The following is a 13,876-nucleotide window of genomic DNA, read 5'->3' on the forward strand; positions in this document are numbered from 1 at the left end:
AATTTAACAGTTTCCTGTGCATCTGACTTATGTTTTTGTGAGAACGGCAGGAACTGCAGCCAGATTTCTAACTCATTTCCTGATCTCTTCCTTCTGGCTTGGGTAGGTGACCGAAAGCTCCTAAATCTTTTCATACAAACTGTGTACACTAGGGCTTTCCTTACCAATATTACTAATTGCATTGCCAAAAATGCAGTTTTGATGCATCTTGCTAGCTACAGTTTGAAGGTGAAGTTGGTGAGGTCTTTTTGGCTCAGGGTTCATCCAGCTCAGTAAAGAGCACAGAGATGCTGTGTGGTTTTTCTGTCCACTACTACACCTCTTACTGTTTTTTTTTTTCTCCTAGCTTCACCACACTCAAGTGCATCTGCCCATCCATCGAATTATGGACAACTGATGGGAACCTCATTGCTAGTTTGCCTGCTTCCTTTGTATCCTGCCAAGAGACTATTTCAGTTCTTCACTCCAAAATTTGAGAACATGAAAGCCTAGTTGCTCTTGGCTCCTAGAAATTTGACTTCCCAGCCAACTACACCTTTTATAGATATTTTCTTGAACCTTTTTTCACAGTACTATAAATATAGCAGTAGTTGCCAGAAACCATTTCCAGCAGCATCCAACCACATGTTGACTGGATTGAAGCCCACTTAACTTCTTTGGGAGCGGCTCCCTACACTGTTTTTAATATTTCAAAAGCTTCTTCACCATGGAGCAGCCCCAAGTCTCCCTGTAGTTAGAAACGAGGAGTGTCAGCAGAAACGAGGAATATTTAATATCTCCTCCAATGTCGCACTGGCTATCCCTGGTTATCAGACAGTGCAAGTTCAGAATCAGGTCCATGATGCCTCACTTCACTGACCTATATGTAAAAATAACTTACACACAAAATGCTTTGCTTCCATTTTCATGGCTTTCTCCAGATTGGTCAAAGTCACAAGAGAATAGGAAAACAAAAAAAACAGACCTGAGACAAAATTTCCTCTCTTTGAATCTCTACACCAGTGATACAAAGACATTTCATTATCCCTTCACTAAAATTTTAACAAAACTGCATCTCTTATTTGAGAATTGCTTTTCAAGATACTGTGTATTGTTGGAATCTAAGAGAACATGGCACCACGAGGGATGTAGGTCTTGTACACTATAGGTTTAATCCTAGCAACACAGAAGTACACAGCAAAATCCTTTTTGCAATAAAACACAGATTTCACTTCGTAAGTAATTTCTTTTACGTCAGCACTTCAGTACAACTATTAATATTTTAATCTTTAAATTTGGAAGCAAAATCTTAAAAGATCTAAGTAAGCTCAAGGGCATTCACGATAACCTATGGAGATTTAGTACCGTATACAAAGATAACAACTATTACAAGATTACTACAGAAAAGGTAATAGGCTAACCATGATTAAGTCTTTTAAAATAGCACTGTTAAATAGCTGATCTCTTCTACTGGTCTACTATAATATTTATTATAATCTAATTTATAATGGATCCAGACGGCTCTAATCTAGATTTTGAAGGCCAGATTTCGATCTCACTTACAGTAAGAACTGATGTACAAAGGAGGATAGAATCAATCATTATGTATTATTTTGTATTTATTTTAAAGAACGACTTGTGATAGCATGATGGCAATAGAAATGTCCATCTCTCAAATCTGCGAGCCTCTTATCCGTTTCTACTCTATGAATAAAGCACAGGTTTAACCCTTACCAGATCTGCACATATCGCAGCTGGCCTTTTTATCCAAAGTGTCACCCAAAAAAGCAAGCAAACAAACAGAGCCATGCTGGATTTGGTAGAGAGAGACAGACTGAGCTTGAAAGAAGACAGCCCCTTTTATTCTTTTATGAGACCATTACAAGCCAAGGAGTAAAAACAAAATTAAAGTTGTAAATAAAAAGGTAATTAACTGTCTCCTTTTTTGGATACTTCAGTATATGTTTCTTATCAGTTGCCACATTCCACCAGAAACAATTTTACAGATGTCCTAAAATACCAGCATGAGGCATGTGGATCTGGGAATATTTTTTATGATGGAGCGTTCAGCCAATTGGCATTTTGTCCTTTACACTAGTCACCATTTTTCAATCCAGAGTAACAATTTGTTTAATTTGATTGTTCCTCAGAAGGCTCTACAACTTAACTGACTTTATGAATCACTTAGATTTATTGCCAATTGCAGCTCGTTGTTTTATAATAACCGTTTGTCCTTACTTGAACACTCAGAGATTTCGCGAAGCATTTTGGCCCAGGTATTTTGACAAAAAAGAGCTATATAATATCTTTATGCAGCTGAAGATGAGAGTTGCAAATATAGAGTATTATATTGATATTCTTCAGTGTGGCATGAAACTGGAAAGAATTTCACTAGTAAATGATTGTGTTCTCCAGTAAAAAAATTCCTCGCAGAAAGGCAGGCATGTTTATTATTGAGTATTAACACAACCTATTACTGTATCTCAGTCAGCGCTGAAGGTATTGACAAAGATGAATTCAAAGCATCAGCATGCACTTCTGCATACTCACTGTGGTTACACTGGGCTCCGTAGTACCCCGGGAGGCAGGCGCATTCGCCTGTCACTGGGTGACACTCCTCGTTCTCTGCAGAGCACTGACATACTTGGTTACAGTTCTTACCATACGTGCTCGGTGGACAAGCTTGGGGAAGAGGAAATGTAAACCAATAAATTAAATTTGTCTTGGTAAATATAGCACTCAAACAAAGAGCAAGCTCAAATTTATTAAATAAAATCCCTGCCTACAGAACTATGCTGTCCTCTGGGACTTTGGATTTATTACATTTACTTGGGGGTTACTTCACTGCCTGATTTTGTTTCGTTCAGTCAATTTGTGCCCAACTGTCAAGGGCCAGATACAATTTTCTTGTCACTAGAGAAAATCATAGGGAAATGTCAGGTAAAATTGACTAAAATAACAGTATAATTCACAAGGGACCAGGTGTACGGATAAAGACATTCTACCTTTTGCAGGGAGTTTAAACTTGCAAAACTGCTTTAGCACAAACATTTTTATAGGTTGTATTTTGTCTGCTACAGCTACATTGTCTACATTTTTTGGTTTTTCCATCTCTATTTGTTATATTGCTGCTTACTACAGCGTTTCCATAGTTCAGATCCTCTTCACAGGTAATGCAAACTGGTGTAACAGAACAGATGTAACTGACTGCTAGTAACACAAGCAAGGCTGAGTTTTGCTGTTCCTTGCCTAAGAAGGTGGACTTAGGCTGTGCTTAAGGTGGGCTGCCCAGATAAAGTTATGGGATGGGAGAGGTTGTGCAATCAGGAGGCAACAGGAGGGCAGCCTGCAGCACTGGGCTTCCTCTCTCTGCTGCGAGGAGCACTAAGGTTTTTAGAAGATCTTATGAGTCAGACAAGCAGCAGCTATTGCTGGATGGAGGAGCAATATTCATCAATCCCAAATCCTGGCTTTTCCCCCAAGAGTGGCATAAGCAGCAGCCAAGCCTGGCCTTCAGCAAAGCCACAAGGGGCAGCAGCACCATTACCCTCTTTCTGCCCCAACTCAGCACGTGCCCAGGGCCAATTACAGTGGTTACTTACATTCCTTCTATTAATTAAGTTGCCTTAGTCGTGGATCACGATTTGTAGTCTTTTAGTAAAAGATATGGGACACAAAGTCAGAATTCTGCAGCCGGGGTCACAGAATAAGCCTGCTTTCAACGACAGCTCCAGACGGCCAAATCCAGCATCGAATAAAACTAGATAATGACATTTCCATGAACTCTGATAGGCAAGAATAGAAGTTCTCTCACGGGGAAAAGGCCAAAAGAAAGCAGAGTTCCTGCTTTACCCACGGCAGAATGACCGCCACGGACAGGGAGCTCAGCTAAGTTGGCACCTCCTCTTTCTATTTTTATCGAGTTCAGTCCCCAGTTGCTCTCTGCCAGCCTGAGAGCTGCAGATCTAGATAAGAAAAACCTTGCGAACCCAAACAGTACTAGGAAGAGAGGACAGAACTGGCTAGGTCAGAGGGTCATCGACAGGCAGCAGAGGGGTGCAGCTGTATTCCACACACTGGCTCTAGTCCATCTTTGTTACCGTAAAGTTCCTCTGCCCTTGCTTTTCAGGCGTAGATTAACTCATCGTTTTATTTATTTAAGAAATGAATTGACCTCCTGTAGTTTTTACCAAGGAAATTATTTACTTTCTTAAAAAGAACTTACTTTTTTCACAGCTGTAGCCAGTAAATCCTCGCGGACAGCCACACTCTCCAGTCACGTGATGACAGGGGGTACCCGCAGGACAAGTGCACCGCTGGGCACAACTCAGGCCATAGTAGCCAGGCAAGCAAGCTGGAACAATGGAACAAATTCTGGTCAGAATAGGTGGCAGAGTACAAGGATGATGGTTTGAAAGCTACCACTCTGCAGCTGATCTGCTGCAACTATCCATGTGAGCACTTCAGAACCTGCCCAACAGTGAGGCCATGCAAGTTGGCACAAATCTGAACAAAGTTCCAGTTAACACATTACCCTTGAGAAACGGAGATAAGAGCATGTAGAAAAAGGGTTTGGAGAGTAGGGTGAGGGGTGGTACTTTTAAAGCTGCTTTAACTGGAGAGAAAAGCCAAGTCTTTAGAAACCAAAAGCTAGATTCAGCATGGACTTCAGCTAGTGATAGTCAAGACTGGGCCCCCTATGCCATAAAGAACATCCATACTTTCAAAAATTGTAGCAGTTCAGAGAGGAGAATGAAATATGTTCTAAATAACTCCAGGCTGACTTGCAAAGGGGAGAAAAATTATCTGAATCCTACAGAATTGATACAACAGTTCTATGAGGTGGTGAAAATTTCAGAAGAGTAACGTAGGAATGAAAGGATCCTGTCACTGGATCAGAATCTAAAAAATAAACACAACAACAGGAACTTTTCTTCTTAAACTCTTAGCAGATACTCACGTTTGTCACACTGCCTTCCTCGCCATCCCTTTTCACAGTGACACGCTCCAGTCTGATGGTTGCAGGACAAGCTGTGCACACAGTCACACTGCTCCTTGCACCACTTCCCAAAGAATCCAGACGGACAGACTGAGACAGAGGGAACACCGGTTCTTTCTACTGCATGTAAGGCATCAGTCATTGACAAACAAATCGGTATTTTTCTTCTTGGATCTAATGATGTACACTTAGAAGACTGTACGCCCAGAAAATATAATTGAAAGAGAATATACTAAAAATATTAAAAGCATTTAGCATTGGTTATTAGTGAGTCTCCATATGAAAATTTGCAAAGACTTAGCCGTAGTCTAGAGTACAAATCCAGATAGTCTCTACAGAGGTGGTAATGTCATTTACTTTTACACTCTCACGCAAACAGGAAGAGTGTATACATAAGAGTGTATCTCACGCGAATAACCGTTTCAATAGTGAGAATACACCACGCCTAGGTATTACTTTCCACCTCATAGGTCCTTACAAAGCAATCAAAGAGAAAAGCGTGGACTGACGAAAAGGGAGATCCACTGCAGAGGTCCTTACACTTCACACTGATGATTAAAGCTTTGTGAGCTCTCAGCACTTTAGGATGCATCAGAAAATTGCTTGTGGCTTGCAGAGTCGGGGCAGAACGGAAAGCAGATTTCAATTCATCTGATACCTGCTGCTTCCGAGGCTTTTATTTAAGGGACTCATACGGATCTAAACATGGCAGACATCTATTTTAAACCTGAGCAATTAGGACCATAGGTCAGGCATGGAAGTTAGAATGCAATTTGGACCATTGCGGTCTGTTTTCCTGAGCTTCCTGCAGTGACACACAGAGAAGCAGTAGCACGTGGTTGGGGGCACGCTGATCTGGCAAACTCTCTTTATGACTCACTTTCTTTAATATATTCTTCTGTGTATCTGTAAGGTAGAGAAATACCTTTGTTTTCTTAGCAGGCACGGTACAGAAGTAGAAAGCAAATAAATGATTTGGACAAGGGCATGTATTTGTGATTGAGCAGACCTGTCTCCAGAGCTCCTGAGAAACAGGGTGAGCTCTCACGTTTTCATGATTTTATTGACCTACCGAATAATAAAAAAATTAAGATATAAAGAATGCAGAGAAACGGACTCCATATTCTAGAGGCAGAAAAGGCTGACTGCAGAACAGACTGTTAAAGAAAAGCGTTAGAAAGAGCAAATATTCGTACCAACATCACAGTGCTCTCCAGTCCAGCCTGAGTGGCAGATACATTTGCCTGAAAACCGGTCACAGGCTCCGTGGTGACAGCTACAGTTCTGCTCACAGCTCTCTCCATATTTCCCATCCTCACACTCTGAAATGAGACCGTGGAGACTGACAGAAGGCAAGACTGGAAGGGGTCCAGCGAGATCAAACTTACGCCTCTGAAATAAGGCAAGCCATCTAGGCTGCTCTTAAAAACCTTCAGTAATAGACACTCTGAAACCTCCCTAGGCAAACTCTTCTAGAACATCATCCTTTTTCTCCTGGGGAATTTCACTTATTCTATTTTCTCCTCATTTTGAGACCTTTTTCTTTCTTCCCTGTCCTTGAGAGACAGAGAGAATACTTCATTCCTCTCCTTTGTCCAACAACTCTCTACAGATTTGAGTATTAGTATTGTATCTCTGCTCAGTCTTGTCTTCTCTGACTAAACAACCCCAACTCTTTTAATCTCTCCAAACAAGGGATTCTACACCTAGATCTCTCTGGACCTCTCCATCTCGTCTCTTTTTCCTGGACTGTCTCAAATCAGATCTCACCAGAACAGAATTTCATTGCAGAGTGCAAGAAGGACCTGAAGTAATGAAGAACATGATAAAACTCACCCAGCTCACACGCTATCCCAGTCCAACCCTCAGGACACAGACACTCGCCCGTCACACGGTCACATGTAGCTTGGCTGTGGCAGATGCAGGGCTGTAAACAGTTTACACCAAACAAACCAGGAGGACAGGCTGCAGATAAGAGTTTTAAATTAAGAAGTGCAGGAGAGCGCAGGTAAAATACAGCCTTCCCCAACTCACACCTGCTATAACCCCAGCGATTGTGTAGGTACTGTTGGAGTTACAACAGAGTAAAAATGGAGGCCAGGACTTTCAAGGAACTACATTAATATAAAACTGGTCTGGGAGCAAAATATGCAAAAGGGCAGATGACAAAGACAAATAACTACGTCCCCCGCACATGAACTCAAAAGTTTTCTCTTCAAACTTACGACAAACGTTTCTCGGGTCCTTTCTCTTAGCTTTCTCAACACTAAGGAATGTAGCTATTGATTTCCCTGTTTTCAGTTTTCCTTTGTACAGTGCACTTAAAATCACAATTACTTTTGTAATGAACAATTGATCTTGCTATCCACAGCTGGCTGATGACGTTTTGCAGTTTACCTATTTTTAATGTAAGTAAGTTTATTAAAACCCATCACAACAAGTTCCTGTGGAGACATGCTAATTTTTGGCACCAAAAATACACACACCTCCTATGTGCTGAAGCGGTAACTGTCTGAGATGTTACCAGGAGTAGGTTCTCACTCTGCAAAAGGATGGTCACTAGAGGATACTGGGAGATTGCTCGCTCATCCTCACACATTTGTACCACCTCCTTGCTTCCAAAGGCTACAGAAACCACCAAATATGTCATTACAGAAAAAGGGTACGCTTGACAACTTCTTTATATTTGACGATGGCTTTTTTATTTTTGCATGCTTGGTATTTGAGGACTTTCAGCAAAACAGGAAGTTTTAGGCAGTACTGGAGATATCACCATGAAGAAAGGTTTGGTACATCTCAGCTTTTTATTCCTCCACGGAAAGCCCTTTTATCTTAGGTTCTAGAGAGGGACTCCTTAATTTCTATATTCCTCTACCTACCTTTCACCCTCTTTACCTAACTGTCCTTCTCCCTATTACACTTAGCAGCAGCTGCTTGTTTGGAGGTGTTTACTCCAAATCCTAGAGCATCCACAGCAGCAAGCGTACCAAGTTTGGCAATCCCTGTTCCACGGCACTGTTAGGATGCCAGGGAGGTGATAAAGCAGGGAATCTCGGCGGGGGCAGGCACAGAAAAAAAAAAAAAAAAAGGTTTCTATGACAGAGACAGTTAAGCTTTTGCTAGTGGCTCGGATATAGTGGATTAGACGTAACACAAGCCTCAGCACAGCCTTTCTTTGGCGTCCTCCTTCCTTAGGTCTCCTTGGAGTTTGTGTTTTGAGTCTTACATATTGGTATAACTGCCAGTGCTGAAGCTCTCAATGCCTTTCACATGTTCTGGATTCAGCCTACTATGTCTGGAACAGCCTAAGGTAATGATGCGTATCAGCAGAATACATGGGATAGTGAAGTAGACTACAGAAAAGAAACAGTTTCACTTCTGCGTCATAAATGGAAGTTTTCTGGACTTTTTCCTCCTTAATCAGACAGACTTCACAATCAGCTTTTGTTTCAGTTTATGATTCAGTTTCAGCCTCTTCTGCCTCGTGCATGCAGAGCTCTTACACCTGGCCCCGCAATGTGTGCCCTGACACGGTGCACTCACAACACCCACGACTCGGAGATTGTTTTTTAATGTGCTGAACTGCATTATTGTGCGGATACAAAAATAACGACAAAACAGTGCACAGAGCTGATAATTTTAAATACCAGTGGAAACCCTCTGAGCCAAAGTTTTATTTTTCTTTTCTATAATCTTCTGCAGCAGAAGTGAAATCCTGACTGTACCTTCTTGGCAGGTGGCTCCTCTCCATCCCGCTGCACAAGTACATGTCCCAGTTACATGATCACAGAGCGCTCCATTGTGACAATTACAAGCGTGACTGCAGCCTTTCCCGTAACTGTCACCCTGGCAGGCTGCACCGAGAGAAGTCCATAAAATGCAATTAGAACACATCAAAGGAGGCATCATACAGAGCAAATTCGAGACATAACCCACTTCTGGGGAAATCAGTTTGAAATTGGCTTCTGACAACACACTTTTCACATCTTAGAGGAGCACAGGTTCACATATTAACCATGCCTGACACTAAATAATGTGGCTTAAAAATATGTATCATAACACATTCTGAACAGATTTTTATCAAAGACTAGAATCACGGGGGTGATGGATCAGCTGTCATCCTCCTGCACTGCGGAATGTCTTTGTGTTAAACTAATGGTCCAGCAGAACAGCCAGCTTGACAGCCTGGATATTTATTTGCATCCTGGTAAGAGAACTGACAACTTCATTGTTTTCATTGTTCATTTTTCACAGTTGGATGCATTAGCTCACCCAGAGCCTTATTCTTTGGTCAGAGAGGAGTGATATTTTCAACACACTGAGTTAAGCAGCTGGCTCCCAGGTGAAAACTTAGCACGGCCATCTCGCAAACGTGCACTTGCTTCAGTGCCATTTCCAACTGCGCTGGTGCTGCCCCCCATGAAAAAGGACAATGATAAAATCCCTGTAATTTCCATTGCACTGGAGAGGTGGATCTCTTTAAATGGCGGAAAGCAGAATATACTGTCATTCTGGTTTCCTACGTATCATCCACAGAATACAGGAGTAGATGATGAGGGAAAACGTGGATAGTCTTATTAATTTTTTTTTTTTTTTAAATCTATGTTACGGAAGTTCTAATTCTCTTGTATGAAGCTGTTAGAGCGTCTCATCCCTGCTAGATAACTAGCACTGCTGGTACACACTGGAGAACCAGAAAACGCCCTGATCCAGGAAAGTGTCCTGTACTCCCTGACTGGGACATCTCCACGATCAGACCCAAATTATGACTTTTCACAAAAAACTCTATGCCTTTGAGGGGGTCATCTGCAGAATACAGTTCTGCATGGAGGACGCATCTCTAGGGCCAGAGCAGAAGAGTGAAATTATCCCGACCTCAAGGGTGATCTGGTTGACAGCATCTGAGCTATTCACAGCCTTTTTCTTCCTATCTGAGGACTTCTGCCTTCCCAAATGCAATTCTCATAGATACCATTCCTCCTAGAACTTCTTTTCAGCACTGTTCATTTTTGTCATCGCTTGGACCCCATCCATACAAAAACTACAAGAAAGTGCAGGAACTTAGTCACGTCACAGTTAAAGTTTGTTCTGCAAATGAGGCCTGTTTGCCAAGTTAAAGATTCAGCCCATCTTACAGAGCTTTGGCTCAGTTATGGGAGCAGAACTAAATATTTCCACAATAGAGATCAGGACTGTATCATAACCAAGCCAAAGGAAAAAACAGCTCATAACCAGGTCCCCTGACTAGTTACTAGTGGTTGGTGTGAGGTTTCCAGAGAATGTGGGCAAAGCTGCTCTTATACTCCCTGAGAAGACAGAGTTTTGCACTGAAAATTCTGGAAAGAAAACAGAAATTTCTGCAGAAGAAAATTTAAGCTGTTCTCATGTCGTGCATACAAACTTTTTTAGCTTCTCTGTGGGGCAATCCTAACTCTCAAACCACTTTTCTGAAGAATAAGATAACAAGGGATATATATAATCTAGTTTATCAAGTGCCTTAACTGAATGTACAAATATCCCAGGGACTTTTTCTCCTGTAGTTGTGATGAGTGTAACGGAAAGAAGAAATGGCAACATTTAAATTATTAGACTTTTTTCTGCTTCAAACTTTTCCTCTCAGTGCCTTTCCTTGCTAAAACGAGGAATTATTCATTTGCGGTCCTTAGAATCCTTTTTACACTCAGAATAAGGAACACGTGAAACTGGAGGCCAAAATATTCAGGCAGGAAGTCAACATCCGTCAAAAGCGTATGGGAGCACAGGGGAAAGACATGGACTAAGACACAACAGGGCGCGCAGAAGATTGGATTTCATGCAACTCACATAGATTATTCTCCCTCAAATTAAACTGCTGCTTTAAAAGAACAAGAAATTTGTAAAATCAAATACTCAGATATTATGAAATATCAAAACTCCAGTTATCAGTGACCCAGACACAGATATTGGGAGCACTGAGCTTTCTGTAGTCATTTACTCTACAAACCAACGTGGTTTCTCTACCACAAGGAGATGCTTCTGTGAAGATCCAGCTGAGCCCTAACAACTCCAGGAAGAAGCATTTTCAGTCCTAACAGAATTAGGGGCAAATTTAGTCACTGAACTCTAGTTTCTACAGTCTGTACACAAAATGAGGTGGTTTTTTTTTTTTTTTTTTTTTTTTTGGAAACAGCTGAATCTGGATGAGTTTGTATACAGAGAGCAAAGGTCACGTCTCTGGCATAGGAAAACGTCAACGGTAGAATCCTCGCTTCTATATTGCTGAGGCATTATAACTCTCAATAAAAGTCTATTTATTTATTTTTAATATATGCAATATACCTTTCCTAAACCTCTTTCTTGGAAACCTAAAATAGCTTAGCTGGACACCCAAAGGAAAAAAAAAATACCCCCAACATAACCTTAAGCTAAGGCTTGGAAGAATTCATCCCAAATTATTGAAATTCATTTATAAGCAACTGAAAACAGTCTTGTAATACAAAGTGTTAGGCAGCTTTCACAAAAGGCATCCCTGTCTGTATCTCCCATAATTAGATAGCAGTTTATAGCATGCGCTGCATGGCCAGCTTAAGATCAATTCAAATCCCATGAGGTCAGAATTAGTTTTCAATATCCTCCAGCACATTGCCTGCAATCTGATTACGTGAAAACAAATGCTGTCCTTCCAGCTGTTAGAGCTAGCAAGTTCCAGGAAACGGGAACACAAACATTAAACATCGAACACAGACTGGCAGTAAGATGTGAGCATCTCCTAGGCCTGCCTGGGAGTCATCTGGGGATGTTCAGAGTGATGCTGCCGAGGTCTGAAGCTCTGGGACAAATGGTACCCGGATCCGTTCCTTCAGTGGGTTTCCTCCTATTCTCTAGAGGGTGGTCTTTGACACCTGAGAGCACTTACGGCTGAGCAGATACACATCCTAACCAGAGAAACGCGCACAGTGAGGGAGATTGTGCAGCACCCAAAGGCATCCCCCTAGCGCGCCGGCTCCGCGAGGGGTGCCAGGTGCCCACGCACCCAGGGGCGAGCCAGCAGGAGCTGCCTGGAACCACTCGCCCTGCAAAGCAACAGGCAGGAAGAACTGACCTTCATTTACAAATATTAGTAAACCTACTTCACCCTGCAAGATGCTTCAGCTGAATCAATCATTTAACTCCATCAGGTAGTCGGCATCTCATTTAAACTTCTGCAAAACAGAAGCTGCAAGAGCAGCAGGTAAACGCCAGCCGCATTGGATGCAGGTGGGATGCAGACCTCTAATCACTCTGCTGGTCCCAGCTCTCCACTCAGTGGCAGAACAGGAGCGAGGGGTTCATTTTATCCCTCCTTATTCACAAGCTCTTTTCAGAGAGTTGTCAATTTTCAAAGCTTTTTCCTTTGCACACTGGGATTTCCCTAAGCCCACAGCTTTTAAGAGCAGCACAGTTGAGACCGAATCAATTTCTGTGTAAATTAGGTTCCCTTCAAACTTGCTCTTCTCCCCCATTCTCAAGTCCCTCAGCAACACCTCAGTATAAAGACAGTGTCATTTCCGGTCAGGCGATCTGAGAAGGGGCTACTTCCAAATATTTTATTAACTACTGCTGTAGGACAAGGCTTAAAATCAAAAGGAAGACTCACTGTTTAGCCAAGAGAAACACAGGTTACCCTTCTGCATTGTTAACTGACCTTGCTCTTTACTTAAGGCAAAGGAGGCCTCAAAGGCTTTGGCATCTTAACTAGCGTGAGGAATAAATCAAGCTCAGCATAAAGCTCTAATGGCCGCAGTGCAAGAGAATAAATAGTTTCTTTCTCATGTGAGTAGAGAGGGGCACAGAAGGCCTTTGACAAAGAGCCGCATTTCTTAATTGAATTTAATGAAATATGTAGGGAACAAAGCTTCCCACCCCTAATACAGTGTAAAGACCGGGGAAGGGCCAAGGTGACAGATCGCTAACTTCGAGGTTCGTCGGAAGGGCAGCAAAAAATAGGTGGTGACCAAGAAGCAAACATCACACCTGTTCAGCAACACCTTGTCTCCTCTGAAGCATGTCTACACGCCAACAGCTTTCTATTTATTTCTCAGAGTCAGCTCAACTGCCTACACCCACAGGGCAGAATCACAGTTATCTGCTTCAGATGACGGGACAAAAGCTGGCCAAGGGGCCCTACGTGGGGGCCACAAGGAGGCAGGAGGAAAGATTCACCAGCATTGACTCTCCTATAAATCAAGAAGGGCAGGAGAAGCCCTCTGCAGGAAAAAAAACGGCTGTGTGAAGGGGTGAAGGAAGAAGGAGAGGAGATGAGCAAGTGCAGCAGGCAGGTTGTGTAGTCGATCTGCTCAAACAGGGCTGGTTATATCATAGTGCATGTCTGGAGAACAGCATTGCTTCACTAAGAGTATTATTTCTATTTTCTAAATTAAGCTGTAAGTTTCTATCAAAGAAATCTGAACAGCTGAGGGTTAAAGAGATCTTATGAAAGTGTTCACCAGCAACAGAAGTTGGCTCTTTGTACATTGCTGCTTTGGATCATAGCTCTACAACACAACCTTCAGAAGACAGACAGATTTTCAAAAGGGAAATATGGATCATGGTATCACGCTAAAGGTGAAGCTGAGGTTAAAACCTGAAGATCTTAAAAAAATAAAATTAAAAATTAAAAAAAAAAAAACGAAAAATACCTTTGCTGAATTTTGCTGATGGGCTCAATGATCTTCATATATAATGCCATGTAGCTAAGGGAAATAATTTCATTTCCCAGGAAATTTGGTGAAAAATTTCTCAGAAGAGCCCATTTTATATCTGCATATATAGAGACATACAAAAAACCTATTAACTCAAAGATTGTGGGAAATTCCAGGAAGTGGAATATTTTACAAATAACTTGTCATATTTTCTTAGTTGTATAACTACGTTATACAA

General features: G+C 41.8%; 1 protein-coding gene across 9 annotated transcripts in view; it reads right to left on the reverse strand.

Moving 5' to 3' along the window:
* The window catches only part of LOC104140056 (multiple epidermal growth factor-like domains protein 6), a 214,318-nt gene that overhangs the window by 15,954 nt on the left and 184,488 nt on the right, over positions 1-13,876 (reverse strand). For all 9 annotated transcript variants that reach the window (XR_011142750.1, XR_011142751.1, XM_068953773.1 and 6 more), the window contains 6 exons: positions 8,704-8,832; positions 6,815-6,943; positions 6,175-6,300; positions 4,940-5,068; positions 4,205-4,333; positions 2,530-2,661 (listed from right to left, as the gene is read on the reverse strand). Coding sequence is in view for 7 of the 9 variants with exons in the window: in XM_068953773.1 (XP_068809874.1) it covers positions 2,530-2,661; positions 4,205-4,333; positions 4,940-5,068; positions 6,175-6,300; positions 6,815-6,943; positions 8,704-8,832 (774 nt within the window). In the remaining 2 variants the exon portion in view is untranslated. The remainder of the gene's footprint in view (positions 1-2,529; positions 2,662-4,204; positions 4,334-4,939; positions 5,069-6,174; positions 6,301-6,814; positions 6,944-8,703; positions 8,833-13,876) is intronic.

The sequence above is a fragment of the Struthio camelus genome, chromosome 9 (genome assembly GCF_040807025.1).
Source record: "Struthio camelus isolate bStrCam1 chromosome 9, bStrCam1.hap1, whole genome shotgun sequence".
Taxonomy (NCBI): Eukaryota; Metazoa; Chordata; class Aves; order Struthioniformes; family Struthionidae; genus Struthio; species Struthio camelus.